At 43.7% G+C, this 17515-nt stretch overlaps 2 protein-coding genes across 2 annotated transcripts in view; one reads left to right on the top strand and one right to left on the bottom strand.

Moving 5' to 3' along the window:
* The window catches only part of LOC134465972 (uncharacterized), a gene marked incomplete at its 5' end in the record, with an annotated part of 62547 nt that extends 60403 nt beyond the window's left edge, over nt 1-2144 (top strand). The window contains one exon of the mRNA XM_063219870.1: nt 627-2144. Within this exon, the coding sequence (XP_063075940.1) occupies nt 627-913 (287 nt within the window). The remainder of the gene's footprint in view (nt 1-626) is intronic.
* Nucleotides 2145-2501: 357 nt separating this feature from the next.
* prpf38b (pre-mRNA processing factor 38B) lies at nt 2502-9965 on the bottom strand. The gene is made up of 6 exons (XM_063218582.1): nt 9465-9965; nt 7501-7569; nt 6301-6452; nt 6095-6155; nt 4189-4415; nt 2502-3807 (listed from the first exon to the last, which is right to left on the bottom strand). The coding sequence occupies exons 1-6, from the start codon at nt 9681-9683 to the stop codon at nt 3060-3062; spliced, it is 1476 nt and encodes a 491-aa protein (XP_063074652.1). The 5' UTR covers nt 9684-9965; the 3' UTR covers nt 2502-3059.
* Between the last annotated feature and the right edge of the window lie 7550 nt (nt 9966-17515).

The following is a 17515-nucleotide window of genomic DNA, read 5'->3' as shown; positions in this document are numbered from 1 at the left end:
TAGAACCCCACCCACATCTATAACTTAAAGGTGTAATATTTTTTAGCAGTTTCTTGACAGAATTCATGTTGCCCTTTCATAAATGTTACCTGTTTCACGAAGTATTCATTATACACTTTTTATGAAAAGGTGGATGTTCTCCATGTCTACCGTTTTGAATTTCTAATAGACATTTTTTTAGCTGCAAAACGTACTATACATTGTCATACTAGTAAATATTAGTTTATAATTTAGTAAATATTCATAAAAAGATCAAATTTGGCAATAGGCATAAGTTTCAATGAGCAGCATAGTTGCAATACCCACTCGAGTCCCCATCCTACACAGTGCACCTTTAATGCAATGGTTCCCAACCTTTTTTGGCTCAAGACCACATTTTGACGCCCCAAATTTCTGGGGATCCCATACACATTACATGACAAACTAACTTGTATGCTATTAAACCTATGGATATTTATTTAAGTCTAAACTTCTATGTGGCATTTCCGTCCAAATATTTACTAGTTATGTTATAATTAGTGAATATTTATCAGTATCCCTTTTCTTTACACCCTAGACCCGATTTGAATTTCAGGTAACTTGTTGAAAAACACTCCTTTAATGCGTGCACTCGTCTCTGGCTGCAGGTGTGCTGCTGGTCCCTGAGCTGACCATCACGCGTGTGGGCACAGACTCCGTGCGGGTGGAGTGGACGCCCGTGCCAGGGGCGTCATACTACACGGTGCGAGTCAGAGAGCAGCTGAACGCCCGCCCGCTGTGGTCCGACGTGGCAACCGTCTACGGCAAGGAATCGGACGTCACTGGCCTGAAGCCTGCCACGTCCTACTGCTTCAGTGTGTCGGCGGTGGTAAACGCCTTCAGCAGCGGCGTTTACTCCGAGCCGACCTGCGCCACCACTGGGGCCAGCATCTAGGATCCTCGTCTACTGCACGCACGCACGACTGCTCCTTGCTCTTAACCAGTGATGGGTTACCTAAAGACATACCTTATACAATCCAGTGCCACATATTCCAAATGACTTGACTTTTGCCTGTCCATTTCCACCAGGTGACTGACCCCCCACTATTTATCCCTGCACCCCTTTCATAACCATAGTCTGGAGTCACTGAAGTGAGTCCAGTGCCGCACAGGGATATATAAAATAAAGATAATAGTAGTAATATTCAGAGATGCAGTAGATTATACAGTAATAATAATAGTTATTAACTAAAGGGAATATTGTTTAGCTTATTTTGGGTTTATTTTGGCATACTAAGTTATTCAATTTATTAAATTAGTTTTTCCTGCCAAGGCTCCCCGCCCGGCACTCACTTTGAAAACCACTGATCTAGGGCAACCACCTGGTTGAACTGGACTGCTGAACAAGGTCATTCGGAAAATGTGGCACTGGATTATAAATGGGATGGATCCAGGTTTCCCATCAAGGCACACACTGGAGAACAACCTCTTGTAGTGTACCAAAACATACTATTTTCTGGGGCAGGGTCAGTGTAGCCTGAAATATCTCTCGAAACTGCTTTGTCAGGGTCATTTAGCCTACTAATAGGGTTGCGGGTGAAAACTGTTTAAGGCCCAGTCATTTTGTGACAAAGGGTTTTGCCATTATGTACAAATGTATCCAGAACGGGGGCTCCACCCCTCTCCCATTATCATACAGATTCATGATTTATGATAATTAAACTTTTATTTGCAATACCTGAATATCCTGATGTATTTTTTTTTTTTATTGAAGATGGAATCATTCCCTTGTAAATGAACAGACTTATGAACATTTCTAATATTCAGCATCATGTGTATTTTATGAGAAAATTACTAAGTTTTATATTGTTAACCTGGCACACGTACCAGGGTTTGTCAGCTGATATTTTTTGCAGAAGGGTTCTCTTAATGTAACACTGAATACAGCATGTAATGTCTCCAGGTTTGTAAATCAACCACTAATGTTGAAATGTGAATGATTCTATATTAAATAAACCCTTCTACTCAACACATACAAATAAGCCAGAGCTGTGCAGCCTGTCTACCTGTGCCTCATGGAATACAGGTCCTGGCCATATAGAATATCACGAAAAAGTTGATCTAATTCCATTAATGTTAAACTTTCACGGCTTGTAGATACATTGCGTATATTTTGAAATATTCCAATCATTCATTTACATATTTTGGCCATCCAACTCCCAAAAACAATGACTTGAGGAATTCACATTATTAGAATAGTGATAAAATCAGCATTATCTTCAGGAAAAAAAAAAAAAGAAATTCGGGTCACATCAATTCAGTTGAAATTTGGTACTTTCTACATAACAGGTCATGTTCAATAGTTGGTTAGGACTGTCTTTGTTTTTAATCACTGCCATGATGCGTTTAATATTGAAGTCAATGGCAGAGGCATTGCATGGGCATTATGGAAGCCCAGAATATAAACTTTTTCATGATGTTCTAATTATATGGCCAGGACCTGTACATCAACATCTATTAATACAATAACAACGAAAACAGAATTTCCCCTTTCACAAAAGTATTTTTTTTATTAGAAAAAAGAATGCAACAGAGCAATGAACCAAACAACACAATATCAGAACAGCTCAGTGCATGGTATAAATTTGCTGTTGCTCAGAACTTTCTGTACAAAGCATTTTGAAAGACTCAAAACAGCGTCATAACAATTAAAAACAGGGTGGGAAATAAACAAGAAAAAAATGAGAAGCTGTTTATTTTCGCCAGTCATAGCTCTTGTGTAGGGGAGGAGACTAGGGGGGGTGCAGATATGTATCTACAGAGGCAGAGCAATGGGGGAACCAGGAAAACAAGGCCCCATGCTACAACACGTAGCCTTCATTTGTCCCTCTCTTTACACTACCATCTCTGGACACCAGGAACGAGACAGGATGATTGACGTTGGGCGGGAAAGGGACAGGATTTTGAGAGGACGTCTGGGACGAAAGCTAACTGAATCGTGGCGAGATGAGGGAGGTGCAAGGTTAGGGTAATCAGCTGTGGTCTGGTCGGAAGAGTGGAAGGGTGGAGGATGGGCGTGGTTGGAGCGGAGAGTTCTGTCATCAAGGAGAGCCGTCATGGCGATGGTCTGGGCTTTGGCTGCGTCTGCTGCGCTCGCGTTCTGGGCTGCGACTGCGTTTGTGAGCACGCTCTCGGTCCCGCTCGCGACTCTGGCTACCCTCCTTCTTCCTGCCACGATCCCGATCCCTGTCCTCTGGCTGCTCATGCCGGCCGCGACTGTGGCTACGCGACCGCTTCTTGCTGGAGCGCTCGGACTTGTGCCTGCGCTCTTTGCTGCGGCTCCGACTTGAGCGCTTGCTCTTCTTCTCCTCCCTGTGGCGTTTGTCCTCGCGGTCGTCTCGATGCCTACGCTCCTCCCCGTCTCCACCTTTGGCCCTCTTGTCCTTCGACCGCTCCCTCTCCCTCTCTTTGTCCTTGTCTCTGTCCCTGTCGCGCTCGTGGTGGTGGTCCCTCTCCTTCCGCCGGCTGCGCTCATTCTCTCCGTCACGTTCCCGCTCTCGCTCCTTCTCCTTGCGATGCTCCCTGCTGGTGCTTCGTCTGCTCCGCTTCTCTGCGCTCCGCTCGTATTCTCCCCTTTCCCCCCGGTCACGGTCTCGGTCGCGATCCCGCTCACCTCTGTCCCGCTCACCCCGGTCCCTTGCCTCGCCCTTGCCCTCGCGCTCCTTGCGTTGGCGGTCTCGCTCACGTTCCAGCTCGCGGTCAAAGCTGGCACCACGACGTTCTCTGTGGTGGCTGCGGGAGCGAGAGCGGTCGGGAGAGCGGCGGGGACTGGGGGTTCTTCGTGGGCTCCTGTTGAAGGAGAGACAGGAAAGCAGGACATATGTCAGATATGTTACTTAACATGCATTTAAAAGCCTAGCTCTTACAACATCGCAGTATCAACGCATGCATTACAGTATACATGCCGTCATTATATCGCATTGCACAAGCCTAATACTTGGTGTACTTATCATATGCAATAAAATAAAGTAAAATAAAAAAGAAGTACAAGAAGTACCACACAAGTAGTACCATACAAGATCAAAAGTCATTTTTAATCATACAACCTCAGATTAATAAGGTACATATTTTGTGCTAAATCCCAATTTGTTTCATGACCAATACACAATCAGTCACTCACACTCAGACTCCTAAACTCATCATTTCCCAACTGTGTCTCAAGCCACCCACCGTCTGCGTTCGCCCTGGTGTGCAGGCTCTGGTGCGGGTTCCTCTTCCTTCTCCTCCTTCTCCGGAACTTTTCGAGGCCTTGCCTTCATCTGCTGATCGATCATTTTCTGTACGGGTACGGGGATACGCGGGAAGAGTGTGGAGAACCACTCCAGCTTGGTCAGGAAAGAACGCAGCATCTCGCCAATGGACATGACGCAACCACCGCCTGCCTTCACGTCCAGCTCCTGCCAAGGGGAAAGCCAAGGGAAAGCCTTCAGTGATTTGGGTCACATAAAATAAAAACCAATACAAAACTGAATGGCTAAGCCCTTGTTATGAAGCTTGTCCTAAAACAGAATTTATTGTGAGATATAAGTATTTGTGATGACCAAGTACTGACACTTCACCTCTGTCTTCATCTAGCTTAATATGGACACAAAAGCAACATTTATAATGGCTGGATAAATTGGGATTGAGAACATAGGCTGAATTAACATTTTTTTTTTAATTCAACTAAACTCAATCCTCTTTCAGATGTGCTTACACTGCAGGTTTTCAAAAAGACAAAAAAAATATCAACCCACCCAAAGAAAGAGAAACCAATCACATAAAAAAGAATTCTTAACATGTCCCCTCCATCTCCTTTAAGCCAATCGGGTCCACAAAATTGTAGTTGAAAATCAAGGTGGGGGTTTGGCCTGGAAAGTGGCAGGGGCATTAATAGGGCTTAATAGTCCTGGTGCGCTACTTTTGCATTGTGTTTGTGAAAACGTGGTGGGGACAAGCTAGGTTTATCTCAAAAGTGGTATGGGCATGTCCCCGAAATCCACAGCTAAAATTACGCCCGTGGTTGAAAAGGAGATTTGAGGGGGCGAGAGGGGAAGGAGGCTGGTCAGAGTGTGGGGGCTCCTGCAGTGCAAGCAATCTAAGAAGAGGAAGTGAGGCGTACACCACCAGCAACATGGAGACCAAGTCTGAAACCACTTTGCACTCACACACGCAAACCGACTGTGTTGAGATACAATATCCAATTCAACTGCTGCGCAACGGCCATCTAAAGGAGAAAACATTGGAAATTAGCCAGGTGGGTGTGGGTTTCATGGGATTAAAGGAAAACAAAAATAAATTAATTTATTAAAAAACTAAAAAAATATGATAATAGGGAAAAAATATATATAAAAAATGCAATTGTGAGTAGGCCTGGTTGCACCACGAGCCAAAGAAACAAAATAAAAGTTGATAGATGGGACAGGTTAGAAATCCTATCACAAGGATTTGGTTATTACTTGTGTTGATGCATATTAGGGAGCATAATATTAAATACGGTTTGTACTTTTTTGAAAACAAGATTCCAGTATGGTTGGCAAAGCTGCTAAATAGGGCAGTCCCGCTCTCCTAACGAGACTGTTCAACAATCACCAGACCGCAGCGATGCCTTTCTAACAAATAAAAATTTACAGTCACACCTTTCTATAATTCAATTGATGTGCCCCATTGTCTCAAATGAAAAGGCCATTCAAGTGTTTATACAGGGCAAGTAGCAGAAATTAAATAATTGTATTAATGGTAAAAATATTGGGGAAATATTGTTTTTTAACCAAAACATATAGGTATACTTATTTACTTGTCGTGCAACAAGTCCTATATACATCTCAATTGAGACAATGATTTCAGCAAAAAAAAATCATGGCATGCCCTTTAAAATTACACGTAACATTCTACATATACTTACCCTGATAAACCTGGATCAGTGCAGCCTTTTATCTATTCCAGTTGCGACAAACTCATTAGGCCAAATGAATGCAAAGGTGAATATCAGCTATGTGCATCACAATACAATACACTACAGTGAATTTATATCCCCATGCGCTACATCCAAAATAAACAGAGAAAAATCTGTAAAACATTACCCGTGTCCACATACCTCCTCATCATCCAGAAAACCATCATACCAGTCGACTAGGTCACTAGGAGGCTGTGTGTACCTGTGGCAAGACAAAAAAACAGATATACTTACACACTGAACCACTGAATCATTTTTAAATTACAAAATGTACTACATAACATCACACCCTGCCTTTACGACATGTGTTCAAAGTGTAAGTGGGTACGAGTTAAGCAGATGCACACCTTATGTACATGAAGCCAAGAGCCCTGATGTAGGGCGAGTCAGTGTGTGTTATCAGGCCCATCACCTGCTTGCGGGTCAGCTTCAGTGTGAACAGCTTGTACAGCAGGCAGAAGGCCGTGGACACGATGCCTCCAGTGCCAACGCCACGGACCTGCAGGACAGGAAGGAGTGCACAAAGATCCTCCTATTAGAGTAAGATACATCAAGCCCCGGCTTTTTCCTGGATCCCTGTGTCGTCAGGCGAGCGCTGGTTAGGAGGCCGAGACTTTAGGCTGAGAATAAATGGAGTTCCCTTAGCGCTGTAGATGGCGGTAGCACATATCTTATGCAAGCCATCAAAAAACACCTCAAAAAGGGAAGACGACGGAGGGGACAACACCCGTTTAGGAGACGAAACTTGATCACACTCCTTTGCATTGTATAGGCGTGGTTAGGGGCATCTTATTCTAATAGACAATTATTTGGAGTGAATCAGAGCTCTACTGCGAGACAGATGCCACGCAAGTCAAACCACTACCTCCCGTACCTTACCTGTAGGCATCTGGCCCTGTAACATGAGGCTCGACGTCACTAATGATTACAGATTTTATTCAATATCTCGCAAAAACACAATTCAATGGTCACTTTCTCATTAGCAATGGGTATATGTTAGAAAGCTTCTCAAATTAATCTGCACAGGTAGACAGAAGGAAAACTTTTATTTAACTTTTTATTCCCCACTGAGGCGGGACCGAGACAAGAGGCCCCAAGTCACAGGAAATGATGGGAAGAAGTACGTCCGACTTGCACCCAAGAACCCGATACACAAGGCAAGTATTTAACTAGGACAGTGTGTATTAAGAACTTGACACACAAGCCATGCATTTAACTGGGACAGCGTGTATCTGCATTCTAACCCAGGGCTGACAGAAAGTTTAAAAAAAAGCTGGTCGATGCACAGCGCACATTGTATAAAATTGCTACATTAAGCTATTAAAAAAATCTACAGTGACCCTGGTTTTAATACAGACATTTTCAATTTGGAAAACCAAAAATTCACACGTGTGCCTGGTGGACGCTGCCATCCGTTACTACCTGACAATGCAAAAATTACATACACAGTTACAAAATTTTGGTTACCATTTTTTTTTTTGTCGTTGGCTAAAAGATGCACACGGAGGTGATGAATGAGGGGTTCTGAGGCACGTACTTCTACTTACCCCGCCGCACATGCCAGTTTGGCCTGCGGTCTTTCTGCTGCCTTTCTCCCAGGGCTCCACATGTGTGACCTGCACAAGACATAACATGGTGATTGTTTAAGATCAGGCATCATGAGAGGCCAAAGCCACATCACCACACACATCCATTTTGTAGGTCAATGCCAGAAACCGATGACACAGTGATGGTTTAAGATCAGGCATCATCATGTAAGTCGCTTCGGATAAAACCGGCTGCCTATTGTTATGTAATGCAATAACGATGGGCCAAAGCCACTCGCAGATCCTTTTGTAGTTCCATGCTAGATGTCACCAGTAGCAAGTCGAAGCTTAACTTCAGCCGGGGTCAAATGACCCAGCAATGCCATACTGAGCCCCGGTGAACACAACAGGTGGCGAAACTGCCATAGACATCACAAGTCATCATGATGAAAAACTTAGATGCACTGTGATTGCTGTCAAGAACTTAAACTCATTTGATAGATTGATAGCATTGGTAGGTCATAATAAAAACAAAATCCAATAAATAACTTTTAAAAATGACAAGTCAACATTAACAGGTCAAGCTAAACCTTGACAGCCACTTTCTGTGCTACACAATTGTAACAGAATTTCTTTGCAGGACGTGAGAATAGCGTTCAAGACCTGCTGCTCAGTTCTTAACCGCCTCCCCTCATTAGATCTTGTGTATGGGGTCGCTCTTAATATACAGTATTGGGAGAAAGGTAGCCGCATCATGAGTTACTCTTCTTTTATGACAACAGCAGCCAAGACTAGGTATTTATGCAGCATAATGGTGTATCATCATGCATGAAAATTGTTTTGTTGGCCTTGGCCCTTCAGTGACCAAACGGTGGGGCAATAGGTTACTACACCAGCGACCCGGGTTCGATTCCAACCTGGGTCATTTGCTCTCTCCCCACTTGTTTCCTGTCCCTCAGTCACTGTCCACTCATTAATAAAGCACAAAATACACCCACAAAATCTTTACAAGAATGACAATTATTTTTGTTATGAAAAGCATGGTTATTCTCTATCTAGCACACCTTGGTGACACCTGTGTGCGCTCTGAAACTGCAACAAACCTGGTAATGTAAATGGACCCGTAAGATCTCCGAAATGGCTTTGTATTTCAGAACTATGACCTAGTGATGCTTCCAATTTAAAATTTCGACCACGTTACATTAGCCTTCCTACCTCAGTGCTCGATTGGGTGACTAGAAGTAGCAACATCTGTACGGTGATATTTGAAAGGGATGCTTATATGCGTCCCTGTCTGCTCTGACACATGTAGGAAATCGTGCAATCATTACCCTGAAAAATGTCTTTGCTTGGCTTCATGGGAATATGGATATATTTAATTTCAAGTGGCATACTTCTATGGCTGGAAAGGGATAAAAGCAATATGACGACGCTAATTGAGCTCGTTAAGATGAGCAAGATAGCCAAGTCAATGACAAGCTGAAGCTGTTGCCGCAGTCCACATCATAGCAACATGGCATGTCGGGCAAAACGTTATAGTTACGTTAGCATGCCGCTAATTTCTTCCGACATAAACCTACTAACCATTGTTCATTTCAAAAACTTGATGTTTCACCATCGATAAACTATACTGTTTAACGAGTCACAAAATATTCAGACAAGAGTCGCATGTATCACACTGTAAGGCAAAAGAGTTAACACTGTTACAAACATTTCAAGTCGGCACATATGTGCTAGGCCGAGCTACTAAGAACAAGTCTTATGTCAAGTATAACATGGTTGGTTCCGTGCTATTTGACCCGAAATGTCTCCTTAAATGGAAAACCAAACATAAGTAAAAACACATTAAGATAATTTACACACTAAAATACAACATGTTAGCATTAGTAAGTTCTATTAGCGCCAAACTAGAGCGTAGACTAGTTTCAATTTGCAAGCTAAAATCGTCGTTAGCCAACTACTGTTTGCCATTTTTCATTCGTTACCTTGAAGTAGATTTCGTCCACAACCTCATGGTATGTCTTTAGCTCATACAACTGAACCTTAAAATATGGCGAAGAAAGTACATTCGTAAGAATCATAGGGTTCAAGTTCATCGTTTTCTCGTTGCCCCAGAGCGGTAAATTATTCCCATGTTTCCCTGAGGCGGGTTTATTCACGGCCTGTTGTTGTTGCTGATTCCCGGCAATTGCGTTGTTAGCCATAGCTGTAGCTATAGCTTTCTCCGTCAAAAGGCAATATTCGGGAAATTAGCAGGGTAGCTAGCAAGCTTGGAAGCTTACACAATCGAAAATTTACGACTCGGACGCCATTTGATTACATTAAAACAAACATATTGTAGCGTTTACGTAAACGAATGGGAGGAAAGACGTGTTCTTCCCTGTAAACGATAGCATCGGTTGTTTTACAACGTGGTGAGGATTGAATTTGTTCCTTCGATGCGCAAGTGGCGGTCGGACAAGATGGCCTAAAACGCGCTGCGCGCACTCGTTTAAGAGAAACGGAAAAGGATGTTGCGTCTGTGTCGAATGCGTCACTGTTCAGGTCAGAGGACAGGATCTGACTGCAAAACAATTCATTTTGTACACCTACATAACGACATAATAATAGCGTAGCTTCAGATGTATTATAATTATTAGTTTGGTTATTGTATTTCATATAGCTCACGGCCTGAGATTATGGAAATTATTTCCAATATCATAGCATTGCTTATTAGGCCTATAAATTGTTAATACAAGTGGGATTGGTGACTATCATACAGAAACCAGGGAGTGTTTGGAGCGTAGAGTTTCCACAAGATATTGTACCTCCTTCACCAGACTGCACATTTCCCGGAATATATAGTCAGGCAAATGATGTAGGGTGCATCCCAATATGTGACCTTGCCTCCTCCACTTGCCTCCTCCACTTGCTTCTCGTCATGATGACATCACTGACAACAGCATTATATTTCAATATCTTGCAAAAGCTCAATTGTAAAGTCTTTTTCTCATTTGCAATTGGGATGGTGAATGAAAAACAGTCCCTCAAAAGTTGTTGTGGCGAGGCTGACAGCTGGGAAACTTTATCGTTTTCTCCACGGAGGAGGGGCCAGGAGGTGGGACGAGGAGACAAGCGCAAGTGGAGGAGGCAAGGACACATATTGGGATGCACCCGTAGTCAACTAGCCTGGTCCTGACCATCCCATAATACTAGTAGTGGAGCCAATCCTTTGGCGGAAGTACGTAGGATGGCTCGCGAGGCCAGTAGTCAACCACCAGCAGTTAAGATGCAGTAGTTGCACCTCAACTATGAGGGACAGAAAGGGGTGGTGTTCAGGTGACCCCATTTGAATTCCAGACGAATGGGGTCCGGACCCCGGTGTGGAAAAACGCTGCACCACGAATAATATTTTTTTGCCCTGAAATATTAATATTCAGTTCAAAGCTAGAAATAACTAGAAGCACTCAGAGAGCGCAGACCTCCGCCAAGGAAGCTGCTTGATACATTTGACCATGTTACACCCTAGGTCTTTTTGCCTTGTTATTGCGCTGTACCCGCAATTCAATTTCTGGTCTCTAAGGGGCGTCTAGATGGTGAAGAATCTTTTGAAAAGTCCTGGTTCCGGTTCGTGATCCAGATCACCACCAGAATTTAATCACTTGTTCCTTGGGTCATTACTAACAGCTCCACAAAGTTTGTCCAAATCAGTTGATTAGTTTTCGAGTTATCTTGCTGTCAGTATGGGGGTTAGGTGCCTTGCTTAGGCGCACTACCGCCATGGAGTGATGTAGGGAGAGGTAAGGCTGGGACATTTGAACCTGCAACCCTCTGATCTTAATGTCACAGGTGGGAGGTGCGCGGTTACAAGTGGCACCCCCTCTTAACCAACGCTACCCTGAGGAACGAACTGAACACCACCAAACAGACCAGGACAAAGAGATGTATTATAAAGTCCTATTCATTAACAGTCTTGATTAAAATAGCCCCATGACGGGTAAGAATCCCAAGATCAGCCCAACCTCCCACCCCACCTTAACCCCTCACGTGAAGTCCATCATCGCAGCCATCCACAACACCCATCCAGGGCCCGGAGTGAGGTTTCACAGTCAAACTCTGACAGTCCAACGGTGACCAGCAAGTGTTTGGGGTGGCTATATGACAGCAGCAGCATTACTAAAAATGGCTACAGTATTGTAAACACACAGATAGTGGGGGACTTCTGTGACACTCATTGATTCGGCACTGCACACCTGAGAGAGAGAGAGAGAGAGAGAGAGAGAGAGAGAGAGAGGGAGAGAGACTTTCACAGCAGGGAGGTACGAATTCCCTATTGGAAGGCCATGGGCTAGGCGTGTAGTAGACACTTCTTCTCCAGGGTGCGCGTTCCACCCGTTTCTCTTCTCCAGGGTGCGCATCCCACCCAGTTCTCTCCAACGTTGCAAACTGCCTGCAGCTCTGTTCGCGGGCCGTCAGTCGGCAGAATGCCATCACGCTTCTTCCAGATCACCGCCAGGTTGCACGGGCCCGGATCCTTAGGATCGTGCATCTTCCCATCTCCCGCCTGCCCATCCGGTTACAGGTGTGGCAACCTCCTGCAGCTGCCATCTCTCCGCAGCGGCCAGTTCTCTAGCGTGGCTCTCTCTTTGCGGCGGACGTCTCTCCTCAGTGTCTCTCACGCCACGCAGTTTCCCCGCCTCCCCAATCTGCAAAAGCTTGTGTAACGGAGGCTAACTAGCACAGAGTTGGCGTGGAACGCTGGTAAACCTCCCTCCGATAGCTTCATACAGTCTCGTGCCGTTGGGCCGAGAGACTAGTCTCTTGGCCCAGCGGTATCGTACTGTGTCTCCCATTGCCGAACCGTTGTAGTTGACGAGGTCGCACGTTCGATCCCCGAGGGGGGTGAACAGGTGCAAGATGACCTCCGTCACACTTGGCTTCTCACTCCTTATGGACCAAACTCCCAACCCTGTGCACCAATCACATTTCCCAAACTGTTCCACTTCTCACCTGAAGTCATTCTCATAATCAGGCCTTGGGCGAGTGCAACTGCATTTGGTAAAAACAGTCAGAGCTGCCTCGTTTAGAAGGCGTAGTCCTTCATTAAAATCTAATCAACACCAAAGGTTTCTTTTCTCTCTTTTTTTCAGATCATTGTCACCCTGTGGCATTAAGACCACTTCCCTAACCATTAGGCCACAGCTGCCCATGTTATTCTTAGTGCGTTCATAATTCACGGCCTGTTATTCACTGTGAATTCACCTACACAGTATGTCTGGGAGCAGTAATCCTACTGAAACAGTAATCCTACTGATGGTGTAGCGCACACAAGACATAACACTTTCATTCCACATGGGGGCACCGCTTGACCTCAAGGCCTGTGGCTCCTATAAGAGGTCTCATGTGGGGGGTCAAGGGGGCGAGACCTTTCAAGGTCATAGGTCAATGACGCTAACGCGAGTTGCCCATGAGCATTGCCAGGTTTTGGATACCATCGGCTGTGAACTCTTTCTGGAATAAGCACAAGGTAGGCCTACAGTGGACTTTGTCAGAGTTCCGAAGGTGCACCGGGGTTTTTACCCTGTCTTTGAAAGTGTGAGGAGAGCCCCAGAGGAAAGGAGAAAAAACATCTGCGCTGGCCCTCTCTGGAATGGACGGAGGAAGCCAGGATGCTACGTTGGGTGAGGTAAAGCGGCGTCCTTCAACACGCATCCATCAATTAGTTCTCATACATGCTGCCAAACACGTTAATGCACACATGATGTGTTCGGATTTAGGGAGTGAGGGGGGGGGGGGGTCGCCTAACTTCCTAATAACACTAATAGAGCAGCACTCTATGGAGTATTAGTGCAGATGAGGACAGAACAAACTCATCCACAGATGTACAACAGGGAACTCCCACTGTCACAACAGTATATTGCTCCACGTGATCTTCTCTAATAGAGCTGTGTGTGTGTGTGTGTGTGTGTGTGTGTGTGTGTGTGTGTGTGTGTGTGTGTGTGTGTGTGTGTGTGTGTGTGTGTGTGTGTGTTTCAGAGCGAGCTGCCAGAGGCTGAACAGGATAATGGGGGATCCACGGAGTCGGTCAAAGAACAAGAGATCACACACACACACGCACACACACACGAGATGAAGTGGACAGACCTGATGTGTCTACACATCTAACACACACACACACACACACACACACACACACACACACACACACACACACACACACACACACACACACACACACACACACACACACACACACACACACACACAAAATAGAGCCGAAGGTAAAATTGAGTAGAGAATTGTGAGAGCTGTGTGTTTCAGCTTGTGTGTGTTCAATACTGTTGGTCCGACTTTGTAACGAGGTGTCTCATTGCAATAAATAGGTTTTTAAATCATTTGAAAGAGTGTCTACCTTCTCTTGTTTTTAAAATGGTCACTATTGACTGCAATGAAAGTAGTTTTCAATAAGGTCACTAGTAGGAGCGACTGTAATTAAAGTTCACAGGTTATTCAAATCCCAGAGAGTACCTCGTCTGTGCCCTTGTGGTGACTGACTGACTAGTCATTTGATGTTTGTACAGATGTGATGAGCCTTGTGTTTTAGATTAATCCTTCCCACAGGCAAAACGGAGAGCTAGGCTATAGCAGAGTTCTTTTTAAAATGTAGTACACTACTATTTAATTAAATTTATGGAAAGTACTGTACTGTACTCTAACCTTAATTTCCTTCGGTATCAATAAAAGTACTCTGCGATCTCTCCCATTTGGCCTGTGGATGCAGAGCCACATTGGCCCAGCAGGTGGCAGTGTGTACAACCACTCTAACAACGGCTCTGCCACGAGCAGCTTGGGTCTCCATAGAGATGCATAGGCTGTAGGGCAGGGTGTCTAAACTTACTTCAGTTCAGGGGGCACAGGCCTGGACTCTCTTTAACAAGAGGTTTCATACCTCAATGGGACTTTCCTAGATAAATAAAGGTCAAGTAATTTTTTTTTTATTTTTTTAAAAAGTCAATTTGATCTCAAGCGGGCTGGACCAGTAACATCATTTCGCAAGGTGGATGTCAGTGGGCTTATCAGGAGCATTGACCAAAAAAAGGTCTGAGATTTCAGATTTTCAATACTTGATAACCAATTTGCCTTTTTTGTGTCTGAATAGAGATTTACTCCCCCTACCCCCACATTTGTCATTTAATCAATTGACTATCACAGTTCTGAGGGTCGTTTCTGATGACAAGGGTATCTGTACATTTTTGCTTACCCAATTTAATATTTTTTCAAGACGATTTTAGGCTAAAAAAATGAGACCACCATACATGGAGTGTGTGTGTGTGTGTGTGTGTGTGTGTGTGCGTACATTGTGTCTAATATTGCCATTGCTATTACATTGCTATAATGTAATAACACATAACAAAGTGTGCGGCTTGGCCCCCCGACAAGACGCTGAGAAACTTATTCATGCCTTTGTCACCAGTAGGCTAGACTACTGTAATGCTCTCTTCTCTGGTCTCCCAAAAAAATTAATTGACAAATTGCAACTCATTAAAAATTCTGCGGCAAGAATCCTAACAAGAACCAGAATGAGAGAGCACATCACTCCTGTCTTGGCAGACCTGCACTGGTTACCTGTCCCATACAGAATCGACTTTAAGATTCTGCTCACAATATTTAAAGCATTAAATGGACTTGCCCCTAGTTATATCTCTGACATGCTCTCTTTTTATGCCCCTGCTCGAGCTCTCAGGTCCACTGATGCCAAGCTGCTAAGGACCCCCACCCCCCCGCAAAAGAATATCGGCGACGCCGCGTTTGTTTGCTATGCACCCAAGAGATGGAACGCCCTCCCCATCGAGATCCGATCAGCCAGCTCTGTCGACTCCTTCAAGAAGCAGCTGAAGACCCACCTCTTCATCCTTGCCAACTCCTAGCTGCCAAGGCGTCATAGTGTCCCAGCTGCCGCAGCGCCCTTACTGCTCACAACCAGCCCTGGCAGGGGGCTACCCTTGGTGGCCGCTGGTCTCTGCCTGAGGTTTCTTCCTGACTATAGGGTTTTTTTTCTCAGACCTCACTGAGCTTTTTTTCCCCCTACAAACTATGATTCAAGCGAAAGGGAGTTTTTCCTCACCCCTGATGCCACCAGGGGCCGCACCTGAGCGCCCAATCTCTGTGTGACTATCTATGACTTATGATAGGCCCAGCCACTATGGACCTTACGCATCTAAGAATCCTAGTCCTAACCTACGTTGACCTTATGACTACAATCTCTGTCTATCTCTTCTTCCTCTGCCTTCCTGCTATTTCTGCCTCTCCTAATACCTCTCCTTTTGAATCCATCTCTAACAATGATGTTTTTTCCCATTTGTTAAGCACTCTGAGTTACATGCCTTGTATGACACAGTGCTATACAAATACAATTATTATATTATTATTATTATTATATAATAACAAATACATGTCTGATATAGTGTAGTCTAGTGCAAAAACATGCAGCAGGGAAGAACAGATTTGGAAGCCTTTGGAAACCAAGCATGCAAATGGGCAGAAATGATGAGTGTCTAATGTTTCTCCTTCAGCTTCACACGTTTTAATAGCCTATGAAAAAAACGGAGCATTCATGCAGCTCAATGTGTTATTTTGTTCTCAATGCCTACCGAAAATGGTGGATAGGCCTACACAATTTTGCAACGAAACTCATTTATATATCGTCTTCATTGGATTCATGTAGAGTGGCCTTGTAGTGTTGCCCCTCTTATCAGGAAATGTTAATTTACAAAAAAATGCCCGTTTGTAGTGTTTCTGTACTGTAATATCTGTCATTATTGATTGTAACATTTTATTGCATTGCAAGTCTAAAGTGTAATGATTTTCATGATTAAAACCTTGAATGTGTTCACCTTTTATTTAATGTTAAAAGTATTATTTCATGGTTGCATTTCATTCTATGAATGATATTTCCCATCCACCCAAGAGGAAAAAAATCTCCTTGACAACAAAAAATGCATTTGGAATTTAAATTTTTATTTTTAAATACAGCCGCGGCAAAAATTGAGAGACCACTTCGAAATGTTTCGTTTTTTTAAATGTTTATTTTGTTATTGATAGATATGGGTTTGAGTAAAACAAACTTTGTCATTTCATTCTATAAACTACCAACAACATTTCCTCCAAATTTCGAAAGAAATTATTGTCATTTGGATAATTTACAGGTCCTTCTCAAAAAATAGCATAATGTGATAAAGTTCATTATTTTCCATAATGTAATAATAAAAATTAAACTTTCATATATTTTAGATTCATTACACACCACCCGAAATATTCTAGGTCTTGTATTGTTTTAATATGGATGATTTTGGCATACAGCTCATGAAAACCCAAAATTCCCATCTCAAAAATGTAGCATATCATGAAAAGGTTCTGTACATGAGCTATTAACCTAATAATCTGAATCAGCAAATGAACTCTAAACACCTGCAAAATATTCCTGAAGCTTTTAAAAACTCCAGCCTGGTTCATTACTCCAAACCACAATCATGGGTAAGACTGCGGACCTGACTGCGTTTAACATTGAAGTCAATGGCAGTGGCATTGCATGAGAGTCATGGAAGCCCAGATATCCTTGATGCTTTGCTGTCAGCTGTTTTTTGTTTCGGTTTTTTTGGTCTGCTGACCCACACTTCACTTTTCAATATACCCTGTAGATTTCCATGCCATGTTTAGGTGATTTGGTGGTTATGAGCATTTCAACTCACCAGAAATAAAAACCCAGTTGAAAAAAATGAATGGAAGGTTATGTCTGGAGATTTCTGGCAAACTAGAATGCCCATAACACCAAAATGTGGTATGGAAATCTATGGGGTATAATGAAGAGGGAAGCGTGGGTCACCAGATCAAAAACACAAAAAACAGCTGACAGCAAAGCATCAAGGATATCTGGGCTTCCATGACTCTCATGCAATGCCACTGCCATTGACTTCAATGTCAAACGCAGTCAGGTTGGCAGTCTTACCCATGATTGTGGTTTTGAGTAATGAGCCAGGCTGGAGTTTTTAAAAGCTTC

The sequence above is a fragment of the Engraulis encrasicolus genome, chromosome 16, assembly GCF_034702125.1.
Source record: "Engraulis encrasicolus isolate BLACKSEA-1 chromosome 16, IST_EnEncr_1.0, whole genome shotgun sequence".
In the NCBI taxonomy this organism is placed as follows: domain Eukaryota; kingdom Metazoa; phylum Chordata; class Actinopteri; order Clupeiformes; family Engraulidae; genus Engraulis; species Engraulis encrasicolus.
Note: the sequence above shows the minus strand (reverse complement) of the source record. Positions and strands in the feature narration are given on the sequence as shown.